Source organism: Lichenostomus cassidix, chromosome Z, assembly GCF_008360975.1.
Source record: "Lichenostomus cassidix isolate B80296 chromosome Z, HeHo_3.0, whole genome shotgun sequence".
NCBI lineage: Eukaryota > Metazoa > Chordata > Aves > Passeriformes > Meliphagidae > Lichenostomus > Lichenostomus cassidix.
Genome location: NC_139511.1, coordinates 72193247 through 72214472, shown reverse-complemented (window position 1 = coordinate 72214472; position 21226 = coordinate 72193247). Strand labels below are relative to the sequence as shown.

The 21226-nt window shown below is 46.3% G+C and overlaps 2 protein-coding genes across 6 annotated transcripts in view; one reads left to right on the top strand and one right to left on the bottom strand.

The window, feature by feature from the left end:
* EPG5 (ectopic P-granules 5 autophagy tethering factor) overlaps positions 1-3901 on the top strand; it is a 52973-nt gene extending 49072 nt beyond the window's left edge. For all 3 annotated transcript variants that reach the window (XM_085043598.1, XM_085043599.1, XM_085043597.1), the window contains exons 42-44: positions 534-749; positions 1899-2013; positions 3080-3901. In XM_085043598.1, coding sequence (XP_084899724.1) covers positions 534-749; positions 1899-2013; positions 3080-3262 — 514 coding nt within the window. In that variant the 3' untranslated portion in view covers positions 3263-3901. The remainder of the gene's footprint in view (positions 1-533; positions 750-1898; positions 2014-3079) is intronic.
* SIGLEC15 (sialic acid binding Ig like lectin 15) lies at positions 745-15834 on the bottom strand. 3 transcript variants are annotated; one of them, XM_085043600.1, is made up of 5 exons: positions 14806-15834; positions 12556-12939; positions 9768-10127; positions 8804-8834; positions 745-900 (listed from the first exon to the last, which is right to left on the bottom strand). In XM_085043600.1, exons 1-5 carry the CDS (start codon positions 14855-14857, stop codon positions 774-776), a joined length of 954 nt encoding a protein of 317 aa, XP_084899726.1. In that variant the 5' UTR covers positions 14858-15834; the 3' UTR covers positions 745-773. The 3 variants fall into 3 exon arrangements, 1 of the variants encoding a protein (XP_084899726.1); XR_014847084.1 differs by lacking the exons at positions 745-900; positions 12556-12939; positions 14806-15834 and adding an exon at positions 4944-7141 and having other exon boundaries at positions 8747-8834; positions 9768-9886; XR_014847085.1 differs by lacking the exons at positions 745-900; positions 12556-12939; positions 14806-15834 and adding an exon at positions 4944-7141 and having other exon boundaries at positions 9768-9874.
* Between the last annotated feature and the right edge of the window lie 5392 nt (positions 15835-21226).

The window sequence follows — 21226 nt, the reverse complement described above, 5'->3', positions numbered from 1 at the left end:
CTTAAACAGCCAACTGTTTGGGGAAAGATTAAAAATATCATAGGGGGAACTTCACTTTGGGCTTTACTCAACAAAAAACTTCAATGTTTCCTTTTCTCAAGGATCATGTTAAAAATCTAAATTGTTGTGGAAGCATCCAGTGCTTCCTAAAGTGTTTTATTGGTAAGTAAAGAAAAGAACAAAAGAGTGGAGATACAGCTTCATTCCTTTTGTGCCAAGTCTTAGGCAGATTTAAATCCACTTATGACTGCAGTATCATTTATTTCCAGTTGTAAAGCTTAAAAGGAAGCACTGTTCTTTGTCCTCTTACAGGCCCTTAAAACCTGCTAGCTGGTGGATCAAATCCATAACAGTAGCAGTTACAGCAGTGTAGTAACTGGTGGGGTAGTACAGTTATTCTATCCTCATGTGATAAAGTTAGCTGTCACTAATTAACAATCTGAATTCTTCATGGGCCTTAATGGGGAGAGGAATAAACTTCTTAACCTATACATTTATTTTTCTCTTATTTTTTCTTTAAATTTTACCTAAAGCTCAGCAAAGGAAGAGGCAAAGCTGTTTCTCTGGTGGCATAAAGCCATGCAGTTATCCTTGGTGCAGCTGGAGCAAGATGACCCTGTTCTGATTGAATCTGTCATCCGGACACTGCTGTCCATCCAGGGCCGGCAGAGCCAGCTGGCTGAAGAGAGACTCACTTCTGGAATACTTGGTGCTATTGGGCTGGGCAGGAGGTCTCCTTTGTCACCCAGGTGAGGGCTGAAGCTCTGGTGAATTTATTGGTTTGAGTCATGGTGTTGAAGAAACTGCAGCCTGGGTCCAGAATGCCCAGTCTGGGTCCAGTGCAGTGTTAAAGGATGATTAGAACCCAGGCTGCTCCCCCATGCATAAATTTGTTTGGGCCTGTCACAGAAAAAGCACAGTGAGTGTGTTAATCAGGTTAAGAAATGAGTATGAACCTCAGCAAAGGTTGTGGTGAAAAAGGAAAGAAAATGCAGTTCTGATTCTGACTTAATGTCCACCTCCACTAAAATTTCTAGGCAGACTCTTTCTTAGAGGGAGATACTTCTACCTGGTCTGTACAAGACTGTTTCAGTTGACTTCACAAGATTTTGTATAAAAACAGACACATTGCATTTTCTGTCCTAACCTTGAGGTATTGGAAATGTTAAGAGAAGATCCAAGGAGCATGTGCTTGCTTGTGATTCATTCTACCATCTAAAGAATGGCACCAAAAGTGCCGTTAGATGTCAAAATCAAGCTCATTGTGGAAAGAATGCTGAGAAAAAAAAACATAAATGTTTGTGGAATGCCAAGTCAGCCCTGCACCTAAATTTAACTTTGTGTTTATAAAGACCTTAGGAGTTGCAGTGATGTATAAACTGGTCTTGATTCTTGGTCTCATTCAACTCATCCCTTGATTTTGATGTAAGAATGTTTCACATTCTGTCACCTGAGGGGTATTTCAGGTGTGAGGAGAGGAGTATTTCAGCTAGGCTTGAAACAGATGCAACATTTCATATGAAGGGTATTATATTATCTTTTAGTATGTGTTGTGTCCTATTATGTGTAAACCCAGAGAAGCTGGGATCCCCTTCCACCCCTGCAAGTGTCCAAGGCCAGGTTGGATGGGGCTTGGAGCAACCTGGTCTTGTGGAAGGTGTCTCTGCCCATGGCAGGGGGATGGAACAGGATGAGCTTTAAGGTCCCTTCCAACCCAAACCATTCCAGGATTCTGTGATATTGCAGTGGCTTCTCATGCATTGGAATAGGCCCTCTAAAGCCTTTGCTTTGTTCCTCATGCAAGAGATACCTCATGGGATAGAACTTAGAGTTTGTCTGAGACTTGCTGAGATTGCAAACCTGGTGTCACCTTGTTCCTCTGTCCTCTCCCCGTGCAGGTTTCGGGTGGTTGCCCGCAGTTTGTCTGCCTTCCTCCTGGTGCAGATCCCTGCAGAGAGCCAGGTGCGCCTCAAGGCTGGGTCGGAGCCCAGGCTATCTCAGAAGGCTCAGCAGGTGAGGTGTGCCCGTCTCCAGCTGCTTGATATGCCCTCTCTGTGTGCTTGTTTAGCTTTTGTGGTGAACTTTATAGGAGTCACTGTAAGCATTTCTTCAAGGCAAATCCTGCTCTCAGCTTGTTGCTGAACTTTGGCAGCAGGACTGTGTGTTCGATTTCTGTCCTGAAATGATCTTGGATAAAACTTCATACAGTGTTCTGCATTAATATGAAGGCACCATTTTCTAATCTTGCACACTTAAAAGGGGCAGATGAACTTATGTCTGTAAAGCCCAACTTGAGAAAGTTTGGAACATAGCAGGTAGAAGGAATTTAAAACAAACAGGAAAAAACAGCGCTGCTGTGGTTTGCACTGCTTTTCAGTGATAAAGCAGGGCTACATTCACACTAACATTTGTTTATGTGAGCTCAGGGCTTAAAAGCCTTGTGACAAGTAAACATTCCTCCTTTAGCATGTGCACTGACTGTGGTGTTGTTTCACTAACTGCTTGAGAAGAGGAAGGAGAAGTTGGTTAGAAACCAAAGCACAGTAACTCGGTACAACTTGTTTCTCTAAGAAAAGAGCAAAACTTGTTCAGAAATATTTTCTTAATTTGCCCTCGCTAGTCCTGCCAACATAGACTTTCTTACACATAATTTTTAACTTGACAGGTAATATCTAACTTCAGTACTATTAATAGGAGCAAAACAATACTATTATGAAAGTCAATATATTCATAAGAGCAGCCAAAAGTGAAGGTTCAAATGTGTTCCCACATGTAGTTTGACATAATTTCTGTGAATCCATGTCTTGAGTTAGTGAAGTATAAATATTTGACAATGTCATGGTTTCAGAATCCTAGGAAGCCTTAGTAGGACAGTTTTTGTGTTGATCCTGGGGAGAGAACAGCTTGAAAAATAAAAGTTGACTTGAAACGCTGTTACGGGATTGTATTTTACAACTGTTTTGTTCTGAGTTCTCTGGGTTCTGTAGTGGATAAGGATCCTTTAGGGGAATTGTGCATGTGGTGGTGCGTTATGGACCAAAATACACACAGCTAACAGAATTTTCCCTTGCCCCTGTAGGCACTGAACGCTCTCGAAGCCATGGCAGCCAACAAACAATACATGGATTACCAAGAGCAGCTCTCCCAGGCCTCTCTGTTCATCAGGCACCCTGAGCATTGCCTTCGGGATGGCAATAACCTCCTGTCCCTGCTGGTGAACACGCTGTACCCAGAAGTGCATTATTTGGACAGCATTCGGTAGCAGCGCGGGGCCAGCAGTGGCTCTGGTTTACAAACAGTGTGATTTTTACCTTCAGAGTTCCACTTAATTTAAGTCAGACCTGTGAATAGGAACTGCACACTGTCAAATTTTCTCCACTTTTAAGGTTTCCTTGCTTTCCTTTTGATTTTTAGGCCTGTGGAATTGCTTCGTGGTTTGGGTTTGGTTGTTTTTCTTTTTTTTTTTTTTGGTTTTTTGTTTTTTTTACTGAAAGCACTTGAATATCTTCTGTGTGTGGTGCACTTCAGAGAGAAGGGTGCCTGGGGATAGGTGTACAAATCACTAGTCAGCACAGCTCATCCTATAGTGTCTCAAGTTTTTGCTTGGTGCCTTTTTTTATTTTCCAGTGTGTCATCACTCAGGCCAGTTCAAAGTGAGTGGAGGATTGTGTGTAAAAGAGGTTTGACTTTCTTAACCAGGATACCTCTGAGTCTTACCTGAGTGTGTGTCTAGCGATTTTTGTGAAATCCCTGTATTTGAAAAGATGGTATTTTAAATCTTGATGTTTTTGCTATCCCACAGAAATCTGTAGTTTAGAGGCATGCCTGCAATCTTTACCCACTTGTGTAAATACCAACAAACATAGGAACTAAAGAATTTTGTTTTTTCCTGTTTTCTAAATATTAGTGTGTCTGCATCTATATTGCTTGATTAAATGCAAGTAACTTCTAGCCAAGTTCAAGGGGATTTAAATCCAGAGACATATTTTTCTGGATCTCCAGTGTCTGAGAGGGGAACAGTCAGTTATTATCATGTTAAATAGGATTCCTTAATTCTTAAAGTGTGATTGTTTAGGAGAGTTTAACAAGTGGGCACCACCACTTAAGTTAATTTTCTTTCTGCCCGGCTGGGCATGACATGATAGGATTTTAGATGACACTGTGAAGAGGTATTTCTGTTGTATTAAATTTGGTGATCACTTGTTAAAATTCTGTTGCCAAAGCATGAACCATGAGCCTGTAAATCTGTTGTTTCAGCTGAATGGTCACTGGTTTTGTTGCCTTGTCTGATCATAGAATGCACTTTTGTTTAGGGAAAGCAGAAGGCAAATTTTTCCCGGTGCTTGTTTGATGTCCCTTTTATCACTGATCTGTTTGAGCTGGTCCAAGGTCCTGCAGTCCCAGTCCCTACAGCTCTGTGAAGGAACTGATTGCTTTTTCTCTTCCTCCATTAATTGTGCCTTTGTGTTTATGACATGGTTGCACGTTAAAACGTGAGTTCTGGTCAATAGGGGATAGAAATGTGCTACCTACTGTCTGGTCAATGATGCTTTGAACTGTTGCTCTTAAACCATGGTTCTGGTGCTAGAGGACAGATCACCTTTTCCTTCTTGGCAGATTCTGCTAATTATGCCAGCTGGGTCATTAGATCACCGCCATTTTAATGTGGTCTTAGAGTTCTTTGCTCTATCTGCGAGCCTATAAATAAATATATATATGTACATCCCTCTGTATAGTAACCAGATACCAATGCAGCATGGTTTTTAACAGACTCTTTTGGAAAATTCATGTCTGGAGGAATACATTCTGCTGCTTTTCCCCCCAAAGACTTAAAAGCACTGGGTTTATTAGGTTCAATGTTACTGATCAGTTGCATATAAATGTGAAGAAGTCAGAAATACGTGTTTGACATGCACTTTCAAAATGAGGAATTGTTTCAGCTGTTGAGTTTTTACAAATGTTGTATTTATAACATGCTATGTCTGCAAAGACCATGCAAAATAAAAATGGAAAATCAAGAAATTTATGACAGACACTGTGGTATTTTCAGCTTGGTAGAAGAATCCACATCATATAATACATGATTGCTGTATGTGTCACCCACAGACCAATCTTCTGGCTTCATTATCAGCATGGCTAAAGTCTGAACCTGTGTTTTAGTTCTCTTTAGCACAAATCTGAACTCCAGAGCTTGGGGCCTTATTTTCCAAGCAACAAATTGACTTTTTATTCCTTCTGGTTTTTCTGGAAAGGCTTTGGCATTCACTGCATCTCCCAGATGAGTTCAATACCAGAAGCCTCCTGGTGTGTGCACTGCTGTTTTGTCCCTCCAGTTTATACTGGTTTGAGTGGGTGTTTGAGTCTCCCATGAGGACCAGGGGGAATGAGCTGGTTTTGGGACACAAGGTCTGATGCTTCTGTTTGAACCCAAACAGCTTGAGTTAAATAATTTTTGAAAGAAAAATTCAGAAAGCCAAGCGTCAGCCCCATGCGCAGGTAGAAGTGGGTTCTCATTACTCTCTGTCTGTAAATCATAAGGGCTGAAAAATCCAATTCATTTTGTCCAAATAATATCTCTGAGGTCTCTTTCCTCTGTGACACCTGTGCAACTGAACTTACAGGTGTGTGACTATGCTATCAACTGTAACTTCCCTTTTCTCTTTGTATCTCTTCTCATTTTTATTAAATCTGGCTTTGTCACTGCTGGGATTTTAAACTGGGATTCAAAAGATCAGGTTCAAGTATATCCTTGCATTATTTTTTTTCCTTATCATCCTGGCCAAGTAGTTTAAAATTCTGCTTTCCTTTCCCAATGTGGATATTATGAAGAGATGAACTTTAAAATAAGGATTTCCAGCCTGGGGTTGAGCTTGCATGCCTGATGATATTTCAGTAGCAGTTTGGTGGTTGTTACCAGGAGCAGAATTGTTTGGAGAACAGTTTTGGAGCTGCTGCACTGGGATGGTTGCACAGAGCATCAATTCCAGTAGTATAGACATGAAAGCAGGTCCAAGCCACCTGCTCTTTCATAATTCTTTCTCCTCCTCCTTATCTAAACCAACCTGTTTCTCTTTCCAGCCTTATCCTGGGCCTCTGTCTGCCTCTCCAGGACTCCAGTTGACCCATGTTGCCTTATACCATAAGCTGGATATGTTCACCTGATCTGGGAGGATATTTACAGTTGGGTCAGAGATTTGTCTGTGGCTGGACTTTGTGACCTTGTAGTAGTGACTTCATCTCAGAAGAGTTCAGGAGATGAGCAGTCAGGCCCTAAAAAAACTCCGTGCAACACAGAGATGGAAATTATTTAGAAATAATTTCTTTAGCTTTAAAAAAAATCCCCAACAATTTGGTGTATTGGAACATTTTCACAGCACTTTTATCACAAAGCTCTGAGTTTCTGGGCAGTAGGAGCTGCAGTAAAGTTAGAACACAGAGTAGTTTAGACTTTCCATGTGCTGCTTTCAGCTCTACCAGTTTTTGGAAAATGTCTTCCTTTTTTGCTTGGACTTGCCTTTAAAGTTAAGGTTTCCTTTAAACAAACAAACTCTTCTGAAAGTTTAGGAATAATAGTAATAATTAATAAAAATTAAAAAAAAATCCCCTCAGAAATTCTAGTAGTGTTTTGCCACAACTAGTATTTGAAACATGGCAGTAGCTCACTTGCATGTGGTTGGACAAGTGGAGTGGTGAAAACGGCTTTTCAGAGTGATGTTTGAAAAATACCAAAGCAAAAAGCTGTGAGACAATTTTGTACTGTTACCTGCTTGCTAAGTATCTGATACGGGCTAAAAACACGACAGATAGGTTAAAACTGACATCCTGTGCAGAGTGAGTTCTGCTCTTCCAGCTCCATCCCTCTTCTCTTTTCCCCTTAAAGGCTTCTCTCGCTTGTGAGGAGCAGCAGGGCTGGAACTCGTAGCATCGTGGAAAGATGATCATCCAGTTCCAACCTCCCCAAGGCTGGTCTGACCTTCTGTGCCTCTGCCAACGCCAGTGCTGCTGTCCCTGGGGAAGGACACGGTGTGGGGTGCAGGGATGGTGCTGCTCTGCCCCTCAGCTGCGCCTCGGCGTGGGCAGGGGGTGGCTGCTGCCGTGTCTGCGGTCAAAGTTCTCGTAGGTGCACTCTGGCAGCTGTGGCCTGGCAGGGGGAGACGTGGGAAAGGTGAGGATGTGCTTCTGGGCTTTGCTCCTGTGAATGTCAGAGCAAGTGTCTGTGACAACTCTCAGATGGATCCTCTTCTAGTTTTTAAGGGTCTGAGTTGCAGCTACTGTTTTACACCTGAAAGCTTTTACATCTGAAAGTGTGCAGAGCAATCTCATTCACCCTTAGCATCAACTGTGCTACTGTCCTGCTCAGAGCCTTGGAGATTGTGACAAACCTCTCCTGAGAAGGATCCTCTCAAGTTAGTGTTGGCTTTAAGCCTTCTTATCTATGTAGGTATCTGTGCAAAAATAACCACAGATGCAGTGTGGTTTAGACCCTGATAAATCAGCAAAACTATGCTTTTTAATGCTTTCTTTGCAAATAATTATTACAAATTTGACTGTAGATTCAATTCCTTGTTGGTTCTTTGGCTCTGCCCTGTACACTTGACTATCCTGCTGGAATGGCCACTGTTCTTCAGTAAGGTGAGAGAAGATGTGTAGGAAGGAAGGAGGTATCACAAAGAAATTACTCAGACTGAAAGGGAGCAGCCCCCCATGCAGATGTAATTATTCTTGGCCTCAGGTACATCTTCTTTACCATTAGACCAAGGGTTGTTTCTGGTGGGATTTTTTTTTCCTATGCCAGTAGTTTGGCCACCCCAGCTGTCAGGAGTGCTCAAGATCAGTGTTGTGCTGGGAAATGCCAGAGGTTTGTGGGAGCATGGTGTGGTTGGCAGCCCAAGAATCAGGCCCTGTCACACCTGAGCTGGGCTGTTTGCTGTCTCCATACCTTCCCTCCACACTTGGCTGAGCTCATGAGCTTTGGTGTGGCAACTTTTTCTGCTCCATTTCAAACTGGGGTGCAGAGGGGGGGAGAGATTTCTGTTGCACGGTGTCAGCACAGACCCCATACCCTGATCTTTCCCTTGGGTGGTTGCTCCATTGTTAGTTTAATGTGGCATCACAGAACCATGGAATGGTTTGGGTTGGGAGGGACTCATCCAGTGCCACCCCCTGCCATGAGCAGGGACACTTTCCACTATCCCAGATCGCTCCAATCCCTGTCCAACCTGGCCTTGGACACTGCCAGGGCACCCACAGCTTCTCTGGACAACCTGTGCCTCACCACCCTCACAGCCAGGAATTCCTTCCCAAGATCCCATCTCTCCCTGCCCTCTGGCACTGGGAAGCCATTCCCTGTGTCCTGTCCCTCCATGCCTTGTCCCCAGTCCCTCTGCAGCTCTCCTGGAGCCCCTTTAGGCCCTGGCAGGAGCTCTGAGCTCTCCCTGGAGCTTCTCTTGTCCAGCTGAACACCCCCAGCTCTCCCAGCCTGACTGCAGCCTTCCAGCCATGCTCTGGGCTTATGGCACATCTAAACCTCTGTTAGCCCTGTGCTGGTTCAGCAGCCACATCTGTGCTCTCTCCAAACTGCTGTCCCTGTCCCCTGTCCATCACACCACTGGGCTCTCCTCCCATCTGTGCCCAACCCTTGTTCCCTCACACTGGCTCACCTGGGCATCAACCCAGCCTTCTCCCTATCCCAGGAGCCTTCTCTGAGGATAGAAAATTGTTACCAAGACCGAAGACACTCTGTCACCTTGGCCATCCCCATTCTCCTGCAGGATAACACAAGTAGAAGGCAAGACATCCTTACCTGGCCAGGCTGGGTGGAGCAGAGGAGGGACCTGTGAAGGGGGAAGGATGATGTGGGTTAGCAATGAGGTCAGAGTGGGCTGGGGAGCCAGGAGTGACCTAGAGCTGTTGGGAAGCTGCACTGGAGGGTGGCTCTGACACTCCAGTGACACTCCAGTGAATGGGAAGAAGACCTGATGTCAGGTGTGTGGCCCTCTTCATGTGCTTGGCAATTAGGCACCAGAATATAAGGAGCAAAGCATTTTTGCTTGGTCTGACAGCTTCTGCTGTTCAATACAAGTGCTGGCTTCAGACTGTCTCTACAGATGAGTCACAGGGATGTGACATCTCAGTCTTCTCAGTCCCCTCCTGCCCACACCACCACTCAGCAGCACTGGAGGGCTGGGGGCCAGTGGTCTCCTGGCTTCCTGGGATGTCTCATCCCTCAGTCCATGGGCTGATTCTCATCTCTTGTAAGGTGAGATGCCACAAAGGATGGGGAAGTACTGGGTAGTGAGGCCCTGGGGGCTGACAGGGGCTGTCTGTGAAATGCAGATGCCCATCCCATGAGATTAAGCTTGTGCGGGATGTGGCAAAGGTAAATCCTGGCTGTGGGCTACAGGGGAAGAGATAGTAATTAGTCTGCTTCAAGGGAAAAAATATCTAGTTATATAGGCAGTGAGTTCTCAACTAATTGCCCCTCTGTTGGTTTATTAACATTTCTTCTTGGGCACAGGGAAACCCCTGCTCTTTCTGAATTTTCAAAGGCTCCTTCCCAAAGGAGACCCTCTGTCAGCAGGCTCTGACCAGCCAGCCAGGAGCTCTTGCTCTTCTTAGGTTTCCTGCTGGAGCTGTCCTTCTTCTAGGTTAGAAAATCATAAAATCATTAACACTCACCCCCCACCAAACAAACCCGGTCCCCTCCTGCCTGGCTTTGCTTCATCCACCCGTTTGCCAGTCGGATGGAGAGAACTCACCACACTGACCTTCTCTGCAGAAAACGGTGAAGCTCAGCATCCCCAGCAAGATGAGCACCTTGATTGCCAGCGGCACAAAGATCAGGATCATGAAGGAGGAGCTGTCAGAGGCTCTGAACGTGTAGAAGTAGACAGCCCCCTCTGCCCGGCCGTGGCTGTTGACCGCAGTGCAGGTGTATTTCCCGTCGTGCGTCAGGGAGCGCAGCTCCTTGGTGACGCGGTGGTTGGTGCTGCTGCTGGAGCTCAGGTTGCTGTAGGGGGGTCCAGTCCAGCTCAGGGCAGGTGCTGGCTCCCCCTCGGCCGTGCAGCGGGCCTGGAAGGTGTGGTCCCTGTTGGAGCTGACCGTGATGTTGATGATCCTGGGGGCAGCTGCGGGAGTCACAACAGGGGAGGGAAAGTGGGTCAGGCTGTGAAGGCACGTCTGGTGCAAAACACCTGGAATGGAGTTTGGTCTTGGTGGATCCTCAGCAAGGTTTTGTCAGGGTGAAGTTGGATACCGGTGGGTGAGAGCTGCACCAGCCCTGCACCCCCTGTGCCCTGGGCTGAGCCCAGAGTGGGCAGCAGGGAGGGGAGGATTCTGCCCCTATGCTCAGGTGAGAGCTCACCTGCAGAGCTGCCCCAGCCCTGGGAACAACAGCACAAGGAGCTGGAGCTGCTGCAGCCAGGCCAGAGGAGGCACGGAGATGCTGCCAGGGCTGGAGCAACTCTGCTCTGGAGCCAGGCTGGGAGAGCTGGGGGTGTTCAGCTGGACAAGAGAAGCTCCAGGGAGAGCTCAGAGCTCCTGCCAGGGCCTAAAGGGGCTCCAAGAAAAATGGGAACAAATTTTTTAGTAGTGCTTGTTGTGACAGGACAAGGGTTGATGTTTTGAAACTAAAAGGACAGATTCAGTTTGGATGTAAGAACGAAATTTTTTGGAAAGAGGGCTTCCCAGAGAAGCTGGGACTGCCCCTGGATCCCTGAAAGTGTCCAAGGTTGGACAGGGTTTGGAGCAACCTGGTCTAGTAGAGGTGTTCTGCCCATGGCAGGGGGGTTGGACAAGATGAGCTTTAAAGATTCTGTTCAACTGAAACTATTCTATGACTCTATGGATGTTGGGATCAGCCCTCTCCTTCCTTGTTTTTCTTGGCACTTTCTTCTAGATTTCCCCACCCAGCCTATGTTGGATAGAGGGGCAAAATAATTCACCCAGCAAACCTGGATGCAAGGATGGGTACTCTGTTTCTTTTACCCCAGCAAGGCCTCACAGTTTTCTAAACTTTGGTCAGCTTCAGCTGTTGTGCCCTTCTTTGGTGGCACAAGGCAGAAAAGTGCCACCCACCATGTAGGCACAGGTGCCACTGGTGACCTTGTTGGACTTGGCTGCATCTCCTCATAGTCCAGGATGTGGCAACCACATTGTTCTGCACAAGCACCTCACAGCTGTTCTTTTGATTTCTGGCCTCCAGAGCACACATGGATGGACCTGTTTGTGTGAGCCCTTTGCTCACTGCCTGAGACTTGCCAGGTTTGGCAGGTTAGTTAGAGGGAAAATTTCTGCTATTTTTGGTGGTTTTTTTGAGCCTGAGTGACCAGGTCACTTTCAGGTTGGACATCAGGAGAAATTTTTTCATAGAAAGGGTGATTAAACATTGGAAGGGGTTGCCCAGGGAGGTGGTGGAGTCCCCATCCCTGGAGCTGTTCCAAAAGGTGTTGTGAAAAGTGAAAGACACTAAATAAGTGTCCTCACAGAGGAAGTGCAGGAATTCAATCTTTTCAGTCTAGACAACAAAAATATACTTTGCAACCACCTACAGCATGAGTTTCCCTTTGTCCATGTAATACAAGAGGAGTCTGAGGCTGTGTGTCATAGGTGTTTTAGTGTTTAAATTAACCTTTTAAGCGTTAATTAACCCCTCCCAATCACAGTGCCAGGCCTGTTTCCAAGCAGGGTGGAGCCTGGGTACTGTATCTGTGTGTGCTATCATTCCTCTGGTGTTAAAGTCCAGAAAAATGTGTCTTGCTGCCATCCTGCCCTGCTCCTGCTCTCTGTGGGTGTTCAGGAGCTGCTCCAAGGGAAGGAGAGCCTCAGCTGTGCAGAACTTCTCAAGAAGCAACCTCAGGTCCCATCTGGACACCCACATATCACAGCAGGCATAAAGAAATTCCCTCTCAAAAGCAAAATATCCAACCTCATGGCTTAGGTGAGATCTGAGTCTGCTTCTGAGGCCTCCTGTGTCTCCTAGCTCCCTGGGAAGTGGGATTAGCATTTGACATTTGTTGCCCCGAGCTGGTTTTCCAGAATGTTTGTACATCGTGTTTCATGCTCTGGAGGAGTTTGTGTTTATGGCACCTGGGTACCAGGTATCTTGTATTTCCAACACCCTGTTGTGCTGACACCTGTGAAGGTGTGCTCAGCCCCTGGGCTGTGCAGCTCAGGTTCTGATGGAGAGGATGTCTTTAACCCCATGCCATGGGTGGCTGACCCCAGCTTGCCTCTCTGCTGCCTGCCCTGCTCCTGTGCTGCAGGGATGAAATGGGATGCACAGCCTTTGGACTCTCATCCCAACTGCCAGAGCATTGCCATTTCCTCACCAGTTTTGTTCTATTCCCGTCTCTGCATTGTGCTCCTTGTCTCTCATGTTTGAAGACTGAGGAATACAGTGAATATTCCCTGTTATCAACTATCCATGGGGACAGAAAAGCCAACCTTTGGAAAACCATCCCAGGTAAACTTCTGCCACTGTTTTTCACTTGCCCACATCTTGTGGCTCTTTCCTACAGGGTGGCTGTGGCTCCTTTGCCTCTCATTCTCTCTTACCAATGACATGCAGCTTTATCCCATGCCTGCTCTCATACTTGTCATGGATGTCTCCAGCCAGCTCCACCCGGCAGAAATACCTCTCGCTGTCGCTCCAGGTCAGGTTGTCAATCCTGATGGACAGGTCCTTGTGCCGGGGGTTTCCCAGCAGTTTGTACTTGTTCTTGTGGCTGATGGCAGTCTTGCAGAGCTCGCTGCTGCTCTGGCTCACACACTTGAACACTACTGTGCCATTGTAAGGCTCCTTGATCCTCCAGATGGCCGTGAGGGCTCTGTCAAATGTTTTGTAGGGGTGTGTGAAAGTGCAGGGCAGGATGACCATCTTGCCAAGCTCTCCAGTGACATCAGAGGGGACGTGGACAGACCAGCCATTGCACTGCACACCTAAAGCAAAAAGGGAATTGCAGGAGGGGTTGGCTGGAAGGGGCCTTAAAATTGATTTCATTCCACCCCCTGCCATGGGAAGGGACACCTTCCACTATCCCAGGGTGCTCCAAGCCCTGTCCAACCTGGCCTTTGGACACTTCCAGGGATGAAAAAGCCACAGCTTCTCTGGGCAGCCTCTGCCAGTGCCTCACCACCCCCCCAGCCAAGAATTTCTTCCTAATATCTAATCTAAATCTCTCCTTTTTCAGTTAATATATAGATGTGTCTATCTGCCCACTGTTCTGCTACTATCAACAGCTGTGGCAGCAGATTGTGGCTTCAGAAACATCTGTGCTTTCATTCCTGTCTTATAAAACTCACTTCATTAAATTAGGGGCCCTCAGTAGCTGAGAATACCTGTAAAGTATAACAGTGTCCTGTAAGTAGTTCCACCCATCCCTGGTCTTTCTGGCTTCACCATATAGGAATTCAGCTGTCAGATTACTCCTGTAGGCTCCAAGATAAGATTTGTTTTTTGTTCCCGTGTCTGTGGTCCATAACACTCGACAAATATCTCCGTGGCAGTGCAGCCTGTGTTAATCTATTGTGTGTTACACAATGGACAAAGGCCATCCTAGGGCCAGTTCTCTGCTGCTCAGATATTTACACAGAGTCAGCTCCAAGCCAGTATTTTGATTACTGAGATCTGGAGTCGTGCTGCCCTGTCATACACAATAACAATATGGGCACCTTTTCCAGCCCGGGTAATCTAGTAAACAATGCTGCAGCACTGCAGGAGCTTCATGAAGCTCATGGGCTTTGAGCACAAGGACCTGGCACTGAAAACTGTAATTGCTATTGCTTTCTAGCTTATTTGCTCTTGTTTTTGTTATTTTGCAGCATGTCACTGTAACCTTTACTTTGGGAGAACTGTAGATTATGTGCTTTTGAGTATGACTTGCTTCTCTCTGCCACCCCTTTGATTAGCTTTTTTTTTTGTTTTCAATCTTAAGCAAAGAACACTTTGGGTTTTTTTAAGCACATAAGCCCCCCTTTGCCTTCCAGAGGAAAAATAATGTTAAAAATCAGTGCTTTTAGTGTTAGCATCTCCGCCCATTTCCATGGAAACACAGTTTGCCTAGTTATGAGTTGAAGGAGTTGTCAACATTTTGTGTATAATTTACCCTTAACTCCAAAGCCTCACTGTGGTAGCTCTTCCATTATTCCTTTTGTTAATATCCAGCCTCCATTTGTTCCTGGAATTGAAGCTCTCCAAGAAAGAGATAGCCAAATAGCCTGCACTCCTTACAGAAGGTAACTCCCAAAAGGAGTTGTCAGGTCATTGTTTCTTCTGGTTGTCAGTGGGAAGGTTATGAAGACAACAGCAAGAGCTGGGGAGCACCCCAGGCACTACCCTTGCTCTGGCAAATGGTGTTTCACAGTGGAGCTAAGCAAATCCCATGGAGTTTAATGGAATTTAAGTACGTATTCAGAGTTAAATGGGCGCTTAAGTGCTGAGTGGAACTGGAAAATGTTGTGTCTATTGTATAATAACTCCTAAAGAATATGAAGTAGGGCAGTGATGACAACACTACATCCACCTGACAAAGCTGGGCAAAGTTAGATGAACTTCCTGCACAATTTATTAAAACAAAAAAAAAAAGGAAAAAACCCCCCACAAACTGAAGAGCTCTCTGACAACTGCTAAGTCTGAGTTTTCCCAGTGTTGTCACATGCACTTGGAATTTCAGGATACTTTTAAGCAAGGTGATGGAGGATGCAATTCTTGGAGAGTTTGCTGCAGCAGGCAATTCCCTGGCATTTGGGCTGGAGCAAGAGGAGAAGCTGTGATCAGACAGGAATTGACAGAAGCTCAGAACTCACCCTTCCTGGAGATGTGAAGGAGGATCAGGAGCACCAAGCTGAGCTCTCTCATGCTGGTTGATGTTCTCCCCTGAGGGCCATCAGCAAACCAGAACCATCTCTCTACATCTGAACTGCTGGCCTTGCAGTCACAAAAGGTTTTTCCAGGGGTGGGAGAAGTTGTGGTTTTCCTCTCCTTGGAGGGAATGAGTTGTTTAGCTGAACCAGCTCTGGGTTCAGATATTAATAGTTCTGTGGTCAGTCATATGAAGATTACACCAGAAGGAATCAGAGTATTGCCATTTTCCAGCTAAAGAGAGGGAATTGCAGATAGGGGCTGCCAACACCCATGCTATGTGTGTGATGGGGCAAGAAAGAATGGCTTTGCAGTGCTACCAGCTCACCAGGCTGGAAGAAATCCTTGCAATCAGCCTGAGGGTGTGACAAGAAATGTTCTTGCTGTCCTGGTTTGAGGCAATTCCTGCTCCTGAACCTGGAGCCTGCAAACCAACTGTGCTCTATTTACTGTGTAATCACTGGTTGTTGTCATCCTTAGGTATAGAAAAAAATCCCGAAATCAGTTTTCTTTTGAAATTGCTTGTGCCAAGGCTCCCTGGTGGGTGAGTGGTTTGGTGTCCCCTGGCACCTTGTTCAGTCCACACTCACATTACCCTTATGTGTCATTCCCTCCTTTGAAATAAGCTGAATTCCAGCTTTTTGCCCAGCATCCTTGTGCAAATGCACACTGCTTTCCTTCTGGATTTAGCTTTAGCTAAATTCACTGTGCCTTTTGCTCACCTGTGGAGCTTGGGATCTGCAGGGAGCTGACCATGTTTTCCCGTGGTCAAGCTTAACCTTGGGCCATAGATTCCCTGTCTGGGCTTAGCTTGAGCTTTGCTGCCTTTGCTTCAGGCCCGAAGGAGGAGGAATGGTGTGTGCCTGAATAATCTCAGCCTGTCTGGGGTGCTGCTGCATCTCCTGGAAGAGGACAGCGACAGCAGCACCACAGGACTCACAGCCAGCTTGGACAGGGCTTGAGGCATCCCGGCCTGGTGGAAAGTGTCCCTGCCCATGGGGGAACGGGATGAGCTTCAAAGTGCCTCTCAGCCCAAACCATTCCCTGATTCCTGCTGTAGGCAGCCGCTGGAGGGCTCCCAGAGCCAGGATAAGATGCTGCTGAGTCGCTGCTGCCACTTTCTCTGTGCCCAGAGCCAGCGCCCATCGCCAGCAGTGAGGACAGGGCTCCCCACCTCTGCTCCCTCCTGAACCTGAGGAAAATCTCCCAGAAGAAGGACCTTGAGATGTGATAGTGTGAACCGTGTTTGCTGCTTTCTGATCACTTTCTTTCTTCTGTTTGTTGTTTTTGTGAAGAGAGGGATTTTTTGTTTTCCCCAGACTTTTTGGGGATCCTCTGAGAGCACCCAGCTGTTATTTATGGTTGGTTGGACCTGTTGCTACTGAGCCAAGGGTGTTATTATTTTAAATACTGATTTAAATCCCTGCCCAGTCCCCATGTATATCATCCTTGAGCAGGAGCATCAGGACCCAGAGGTCTAATTACTTTGCAAACTCTCCTTAGTAGCTGTAAAACATAATTCATGCCACCAGCAGCTGAGAAACCTGAGGGTACTGGTGGTGGAATCAGCAAGGAAGAAACCTGTATCCCCATCACATCTGTGATATGCCTTTTCTGTGTGCCTCCCCCTTCTTCCTCTATGTGCAGCTTGATTTTATCTGTTAGTGATGTAAAGTTTTTGGTGGTGTGACTCTTTTTAAGCATTTCACCACTCACGGCACAGTGGGACTCAGTGGATTGAAGTAAAAGATTAAAGAGAAATCCATGTTAAAAACATCTTGTTACAGTGAAGCATAAATGATTCATGTAAAGAATAGCTGCAGTTAAAACTAGTATGATCCTCTTTCTCTTTAATGTTTTACTGTAGCATCTCCTAGAAAAGTATCTGGTAAATCAGTGCAGAACTACAAATCCTTTGAGTTTTATCTGCAGACTGATTTTCTTTTTGGACCATTTTGAATGAAGCATTTTAGTATTTAAACACAGAGTTGATAATGTGTAGCTGAAAAGATTTACAACTATTCGAATCAGCCAAAATATTTTGTAAACAGAATCATCAATGGCTGTATGATCCACATACTCTGGCCCTTTTTCCCTGGTCTATGCTTAAACAATATGTAAGATTTCCACATGGAAGCCTGCTTCTGGTCCAATACCAAAATCAGGATGCCATCCATATTTATCAAATATTGGTTTTCACACTGGTAAAGTAAAAGGCTGTGAATAATGACATTTTTCCTGTCTCCCTAAGGAATTCCTGCAGTGTTTTTTGATGGATGATTGCAGGATTGCCCCGGGGGATGTTTAGATTGGATATGAGGGAAAATTTCTTTACAAAAAGAGTTGTGAGGCTCTGGCACAGCTGCCTGCTGTGAGGGTGGAATCCCCATCCCTGGAGGGATTTGAAAGCCACGTGGATGTGGCACCTGGGGACATGGGTCAGTGGTGGCCTGGGCACTGCTGGGGATGCTTGGACTCGATGGTTTCTAGGGCTTTCCAACCTGAAAGCCTCCTTGGCTCTGTGGTTGGGTGGGGATGATCTGCACCAGGTTGCAGTGTGTGGCTGGAGATGAGCACGGCAGAGCTCACCCCTCCTGGTGCCAGATTTGTCCCTGAGGACTGAATCAGTTATTTGTGTAGCTGTACCTGTGCTGACAATGCAATATCCAGGGACCAGAGTGAAGAGAGCTGCTCCCCCTCCCTCCCTGTAGGTCTTCGTTTCAGCTCCAAGGTTTTCTGCTTCAATTGCTTCAGAGTCATATGTGTTCCTAGTGTATGCCAACCTGCATATATTCAAAGCAAAAGCCTCATGTTTTGTCACATCTGACTCTTTTCCCTGAAGGGATTGGCTCTATGAAGTACTGGGAACTGAAGCTGGGAGGCAGAGGGGTTTTCCCTCTGTCTAGTCTCTGTCAGCAGCAGAAAGCAGAGCCATACTCCCCTTTTCAGGCTGCCCATCTTCCCTCTGCTTCCACTCATCCTTCCCCAGGCTGAAGGAGGAAAGAAACAATAGGGAAACCTTCAGAACAGAAAAAGAAGGGGAGGGAGAGTCTCAAAGCCAGGCACTGTTATTGTAGGTGGCACTGATTCTGCCTCCTGGCATTGAGAACAGTCACCACTGCCTCAAGCTCCTGCTGATCCACCTTGAAAGTCTCCAGGTTCAGCCACTTGCCTGAGGTGTTTGCTCAGCCCCTCACCAATGCTCCTGCCCATGGAAGTTCTCCTGCCTGCCCTCCCATTGCCTCATGGTCTGGGGCTGTTCCATCAACAAAGCTGTGCTGGCAAGCAGATGGAGCTGGGACAGGGGTGCTGGCGAGCCCTTGTTGCCTCTGGTGAGCATCAGCTAAAGAAAATGAAGTGTATAATTGGGTAATTTGCACCTGGTGGGCAATTACTGCACAAAAAACACAGCTTGTGTCATGGCAGAGCATGGCAGGTGGGAGAAGACAACGGAAGTATCTCCCTGTTTGTTGACTTGCACTCATATCCTTGCATTGAGATGGAAGAGCTGCTCAGATCTCCCAGACTGATGCACTTCTGTCCCTGCTCTGCCTGTTGCTATGCCCTGCTCTGAGTGTGGAACACCTGCAGACAGGCAGTGAGGTGATGATGGTCTCTGCTTTGCCCTCACCAAGGCGGGTCAAAGCCATCAAGAGGATGATCCTGGGGACAAGGCAGTGCTGCTGCTCCCCTCCTCCAGCCTGATACCAACAACCTATTCCACACTGTTGGCATTGACCTTACAATCCCAAGCAAGTGTCTCATTCTTGCCTGCCTCAATTTCCCCACCTTCAAACCAGTGACAGTATTTATTTATTTATTTTTTGTAACAGAGCAATAACATCAGGCTGCTGTCACATTGGTAAGTGGCACCAAGATCCCTGAATAGATGCTGACTTGGCATAAATATGTGTATTTACAAATGGATATGTATTCCATTGTTATGGATATTGTGTATTACAGGCTGTTTGCATCATCAATTTGGTCCCAAGCCCAGCCAACAGTGTAGATACTGACTGAACCACTGCCGTGCCTGATGTGGCCACGCATTACAGAAGCCCCAAAAGACCTTTAAATCATGAGGGATGTGTATCAACTTGATGCCTTAAGGATTTTTAGCTTCTGTTTTTCATATATCTGTAGTTTTGGTGTATAGTTCTGGGCTCCATATAAAGTGCTAAAAACCTCTGTTCCCAGCGTTTTAGACAAAACAATTCCTCTCAGTTGGAAAATCCAAGGGTGCTTTGCTACCTCAGAGCCCCAAAATATGTAAACAACAGTGGATTGTGGGGGAGCAAGCTTGGGCTGGTTGACATCATCACCTGAAGGTGTAATTGGAGCATGGAGGCCAAATATGTTAATAACACAGAACTTAGAAAATGTGAAGAACTTGTGACTAGCTGTCCATTTTGGGTGTAGCCTCTCAAATAGGCTTTGTCTGCCCTAAATACACCTGAAGACCTTCAATAAATTTGTCTGCTTTTTGTTCTCCTAACTTTGTCTGTTTCAGGTAAGCCCTGTTTTAGGTATCAAACTTCCTTAATGGCAGCTGTGGAATATTTTGGGATGGAACCTCATCCCCCTCAGACCCATGTCAGCTTCCCAGCCACTGAGTGTCCTCTCCTGGCCTGGGCATTCTGTCACCCAGATGAGCACTGAGGGTCTGGCATGGTGACCAAGTGACAGGGGCTGAGCCAGCTGGCAGCCGAGAGACACCACACATCCCTTCAGAATAATCCAGATGACGTGTCTGATTAAAGGCACTTGAAATGCCACCAGAACAGAAGTCCCTGCCCATCCTTCCTGCTGACAGTGAGCCTTTGCAGATCTGTGTGCTCTGTCTTTCCCTGCTGAATGGGCTGGTGATTTAAGAGGTTTATGCTCCTGTGAGTGTGGATTTCACAGCCCTTCTCTGGGATGAGAGCTGCTCTCCTGTGAGAAGGAGTGTGGTTTTACCTGGTTTTATCCACCAGGCCACACAACATCTGAAGCACATCCTGAATTCCCTTGACAGAGCACTCTTGGCCAAGAAGGGCTGAGTCCCTGAAGGGCAGCACTGGTGTGTGGTCTGAGCTTTGGCCACCTCTGTGCTGCCTCGCTTCACAGGCTCTAAACAGATTCAAAAGCACTTAGAACGAGATCTGTGGTAGTGAATGTGGCACCTCTGGAGGATGTGCCTCTGCAGAATAACTCTACACCTCCATTGTCACTCACTCACCAACACCCTGCCTTGCCTGAGATCCTGTGCCCTTTAGAGTGATATTTATTTTGGCATCTTCTCTGAGAAAAGTTCCATCCTCTTATCCTTTGTAATTCCTAATCTCTGATAGCCTGTAGTGTTTTCAATGATTCAAATAAAAAATTTAACCAGAATGCTGTCATGTTTTCTTCTTTGTTTAATTTTGTTAATTTGTGGGATTGCTTGTTGCATTTTGCTGATTTTTGAACCTTGGTGGTTAAACCTGGACTGTTCAGTCATTTCCCCCTAGCTGGTGAACTTCAGCTGAATTTCTCCTCCTGGCATTACCTGTTGCTATGTGGCTCCAGAAGGGCTTTGACTGCTCCTCAGCATCTGTAAGCATCATCCACAGGTTTCCCACCTTGCAAGGCTACCTCACCATCACATCTGCTCTTAAATAGGGCCCAGCATGTGTCTGAAACTCATAAAGGCCAGAGGAGACCACTGCATCTGCTAATCTGTTCTGCTACCACATTTCTAGCATAGCATAGAGGATCTTCATCCATTTTCTCCTGAACTGAATTCCAAACCTTGGATTTGACCTGGGTGCTGAGTTACCACATGTGAGAGGAAGGAGTGAAGGAAGGCAGAGCTCCCACAGCCCCTGCACAAGTGTGGCAGGAAAGGTGAGCTGCTGAGGTAATAAATGATCACTCTTCACCATGAACTGTGTCCAGAGGCAATATCCATTGACAGCCTTGAGCTGATTCTCCCAGGATTGTCCATGCTGCAGTTAAAGCTGCAGCTGAGTCACAGGCAGAGGCAAGAGCATTTCAATTTTAATTGTAGATACTTGTGCCTTTAAGGAGACCACTGCAAATAATTTTTTGTAGGTAGCACATGACCTGGATGAAGAGCAAGCAGTGCTCTGAACTACTATTGAAACAGGAGACCTTGACTTGAATTCTTGGCAGATCCTGTCAGTGCAAGATCAGCTCCTTTCTAGCTGGGACAGGAATCAGATGAGAGAGATGAAGGCAGCAACTTCCCCTGACCTGATGGAGTGATTTGCCTCTGGCAGAGCCAAGAGAAGGAGTCATTTTTGCCCTGTGGCAGGGGTTTCCCAGAAAGCAGTTTGATGATTGAATTTTGGTGCAGTTTAGGTTGCCTTTGGGACTGTTCTTAGA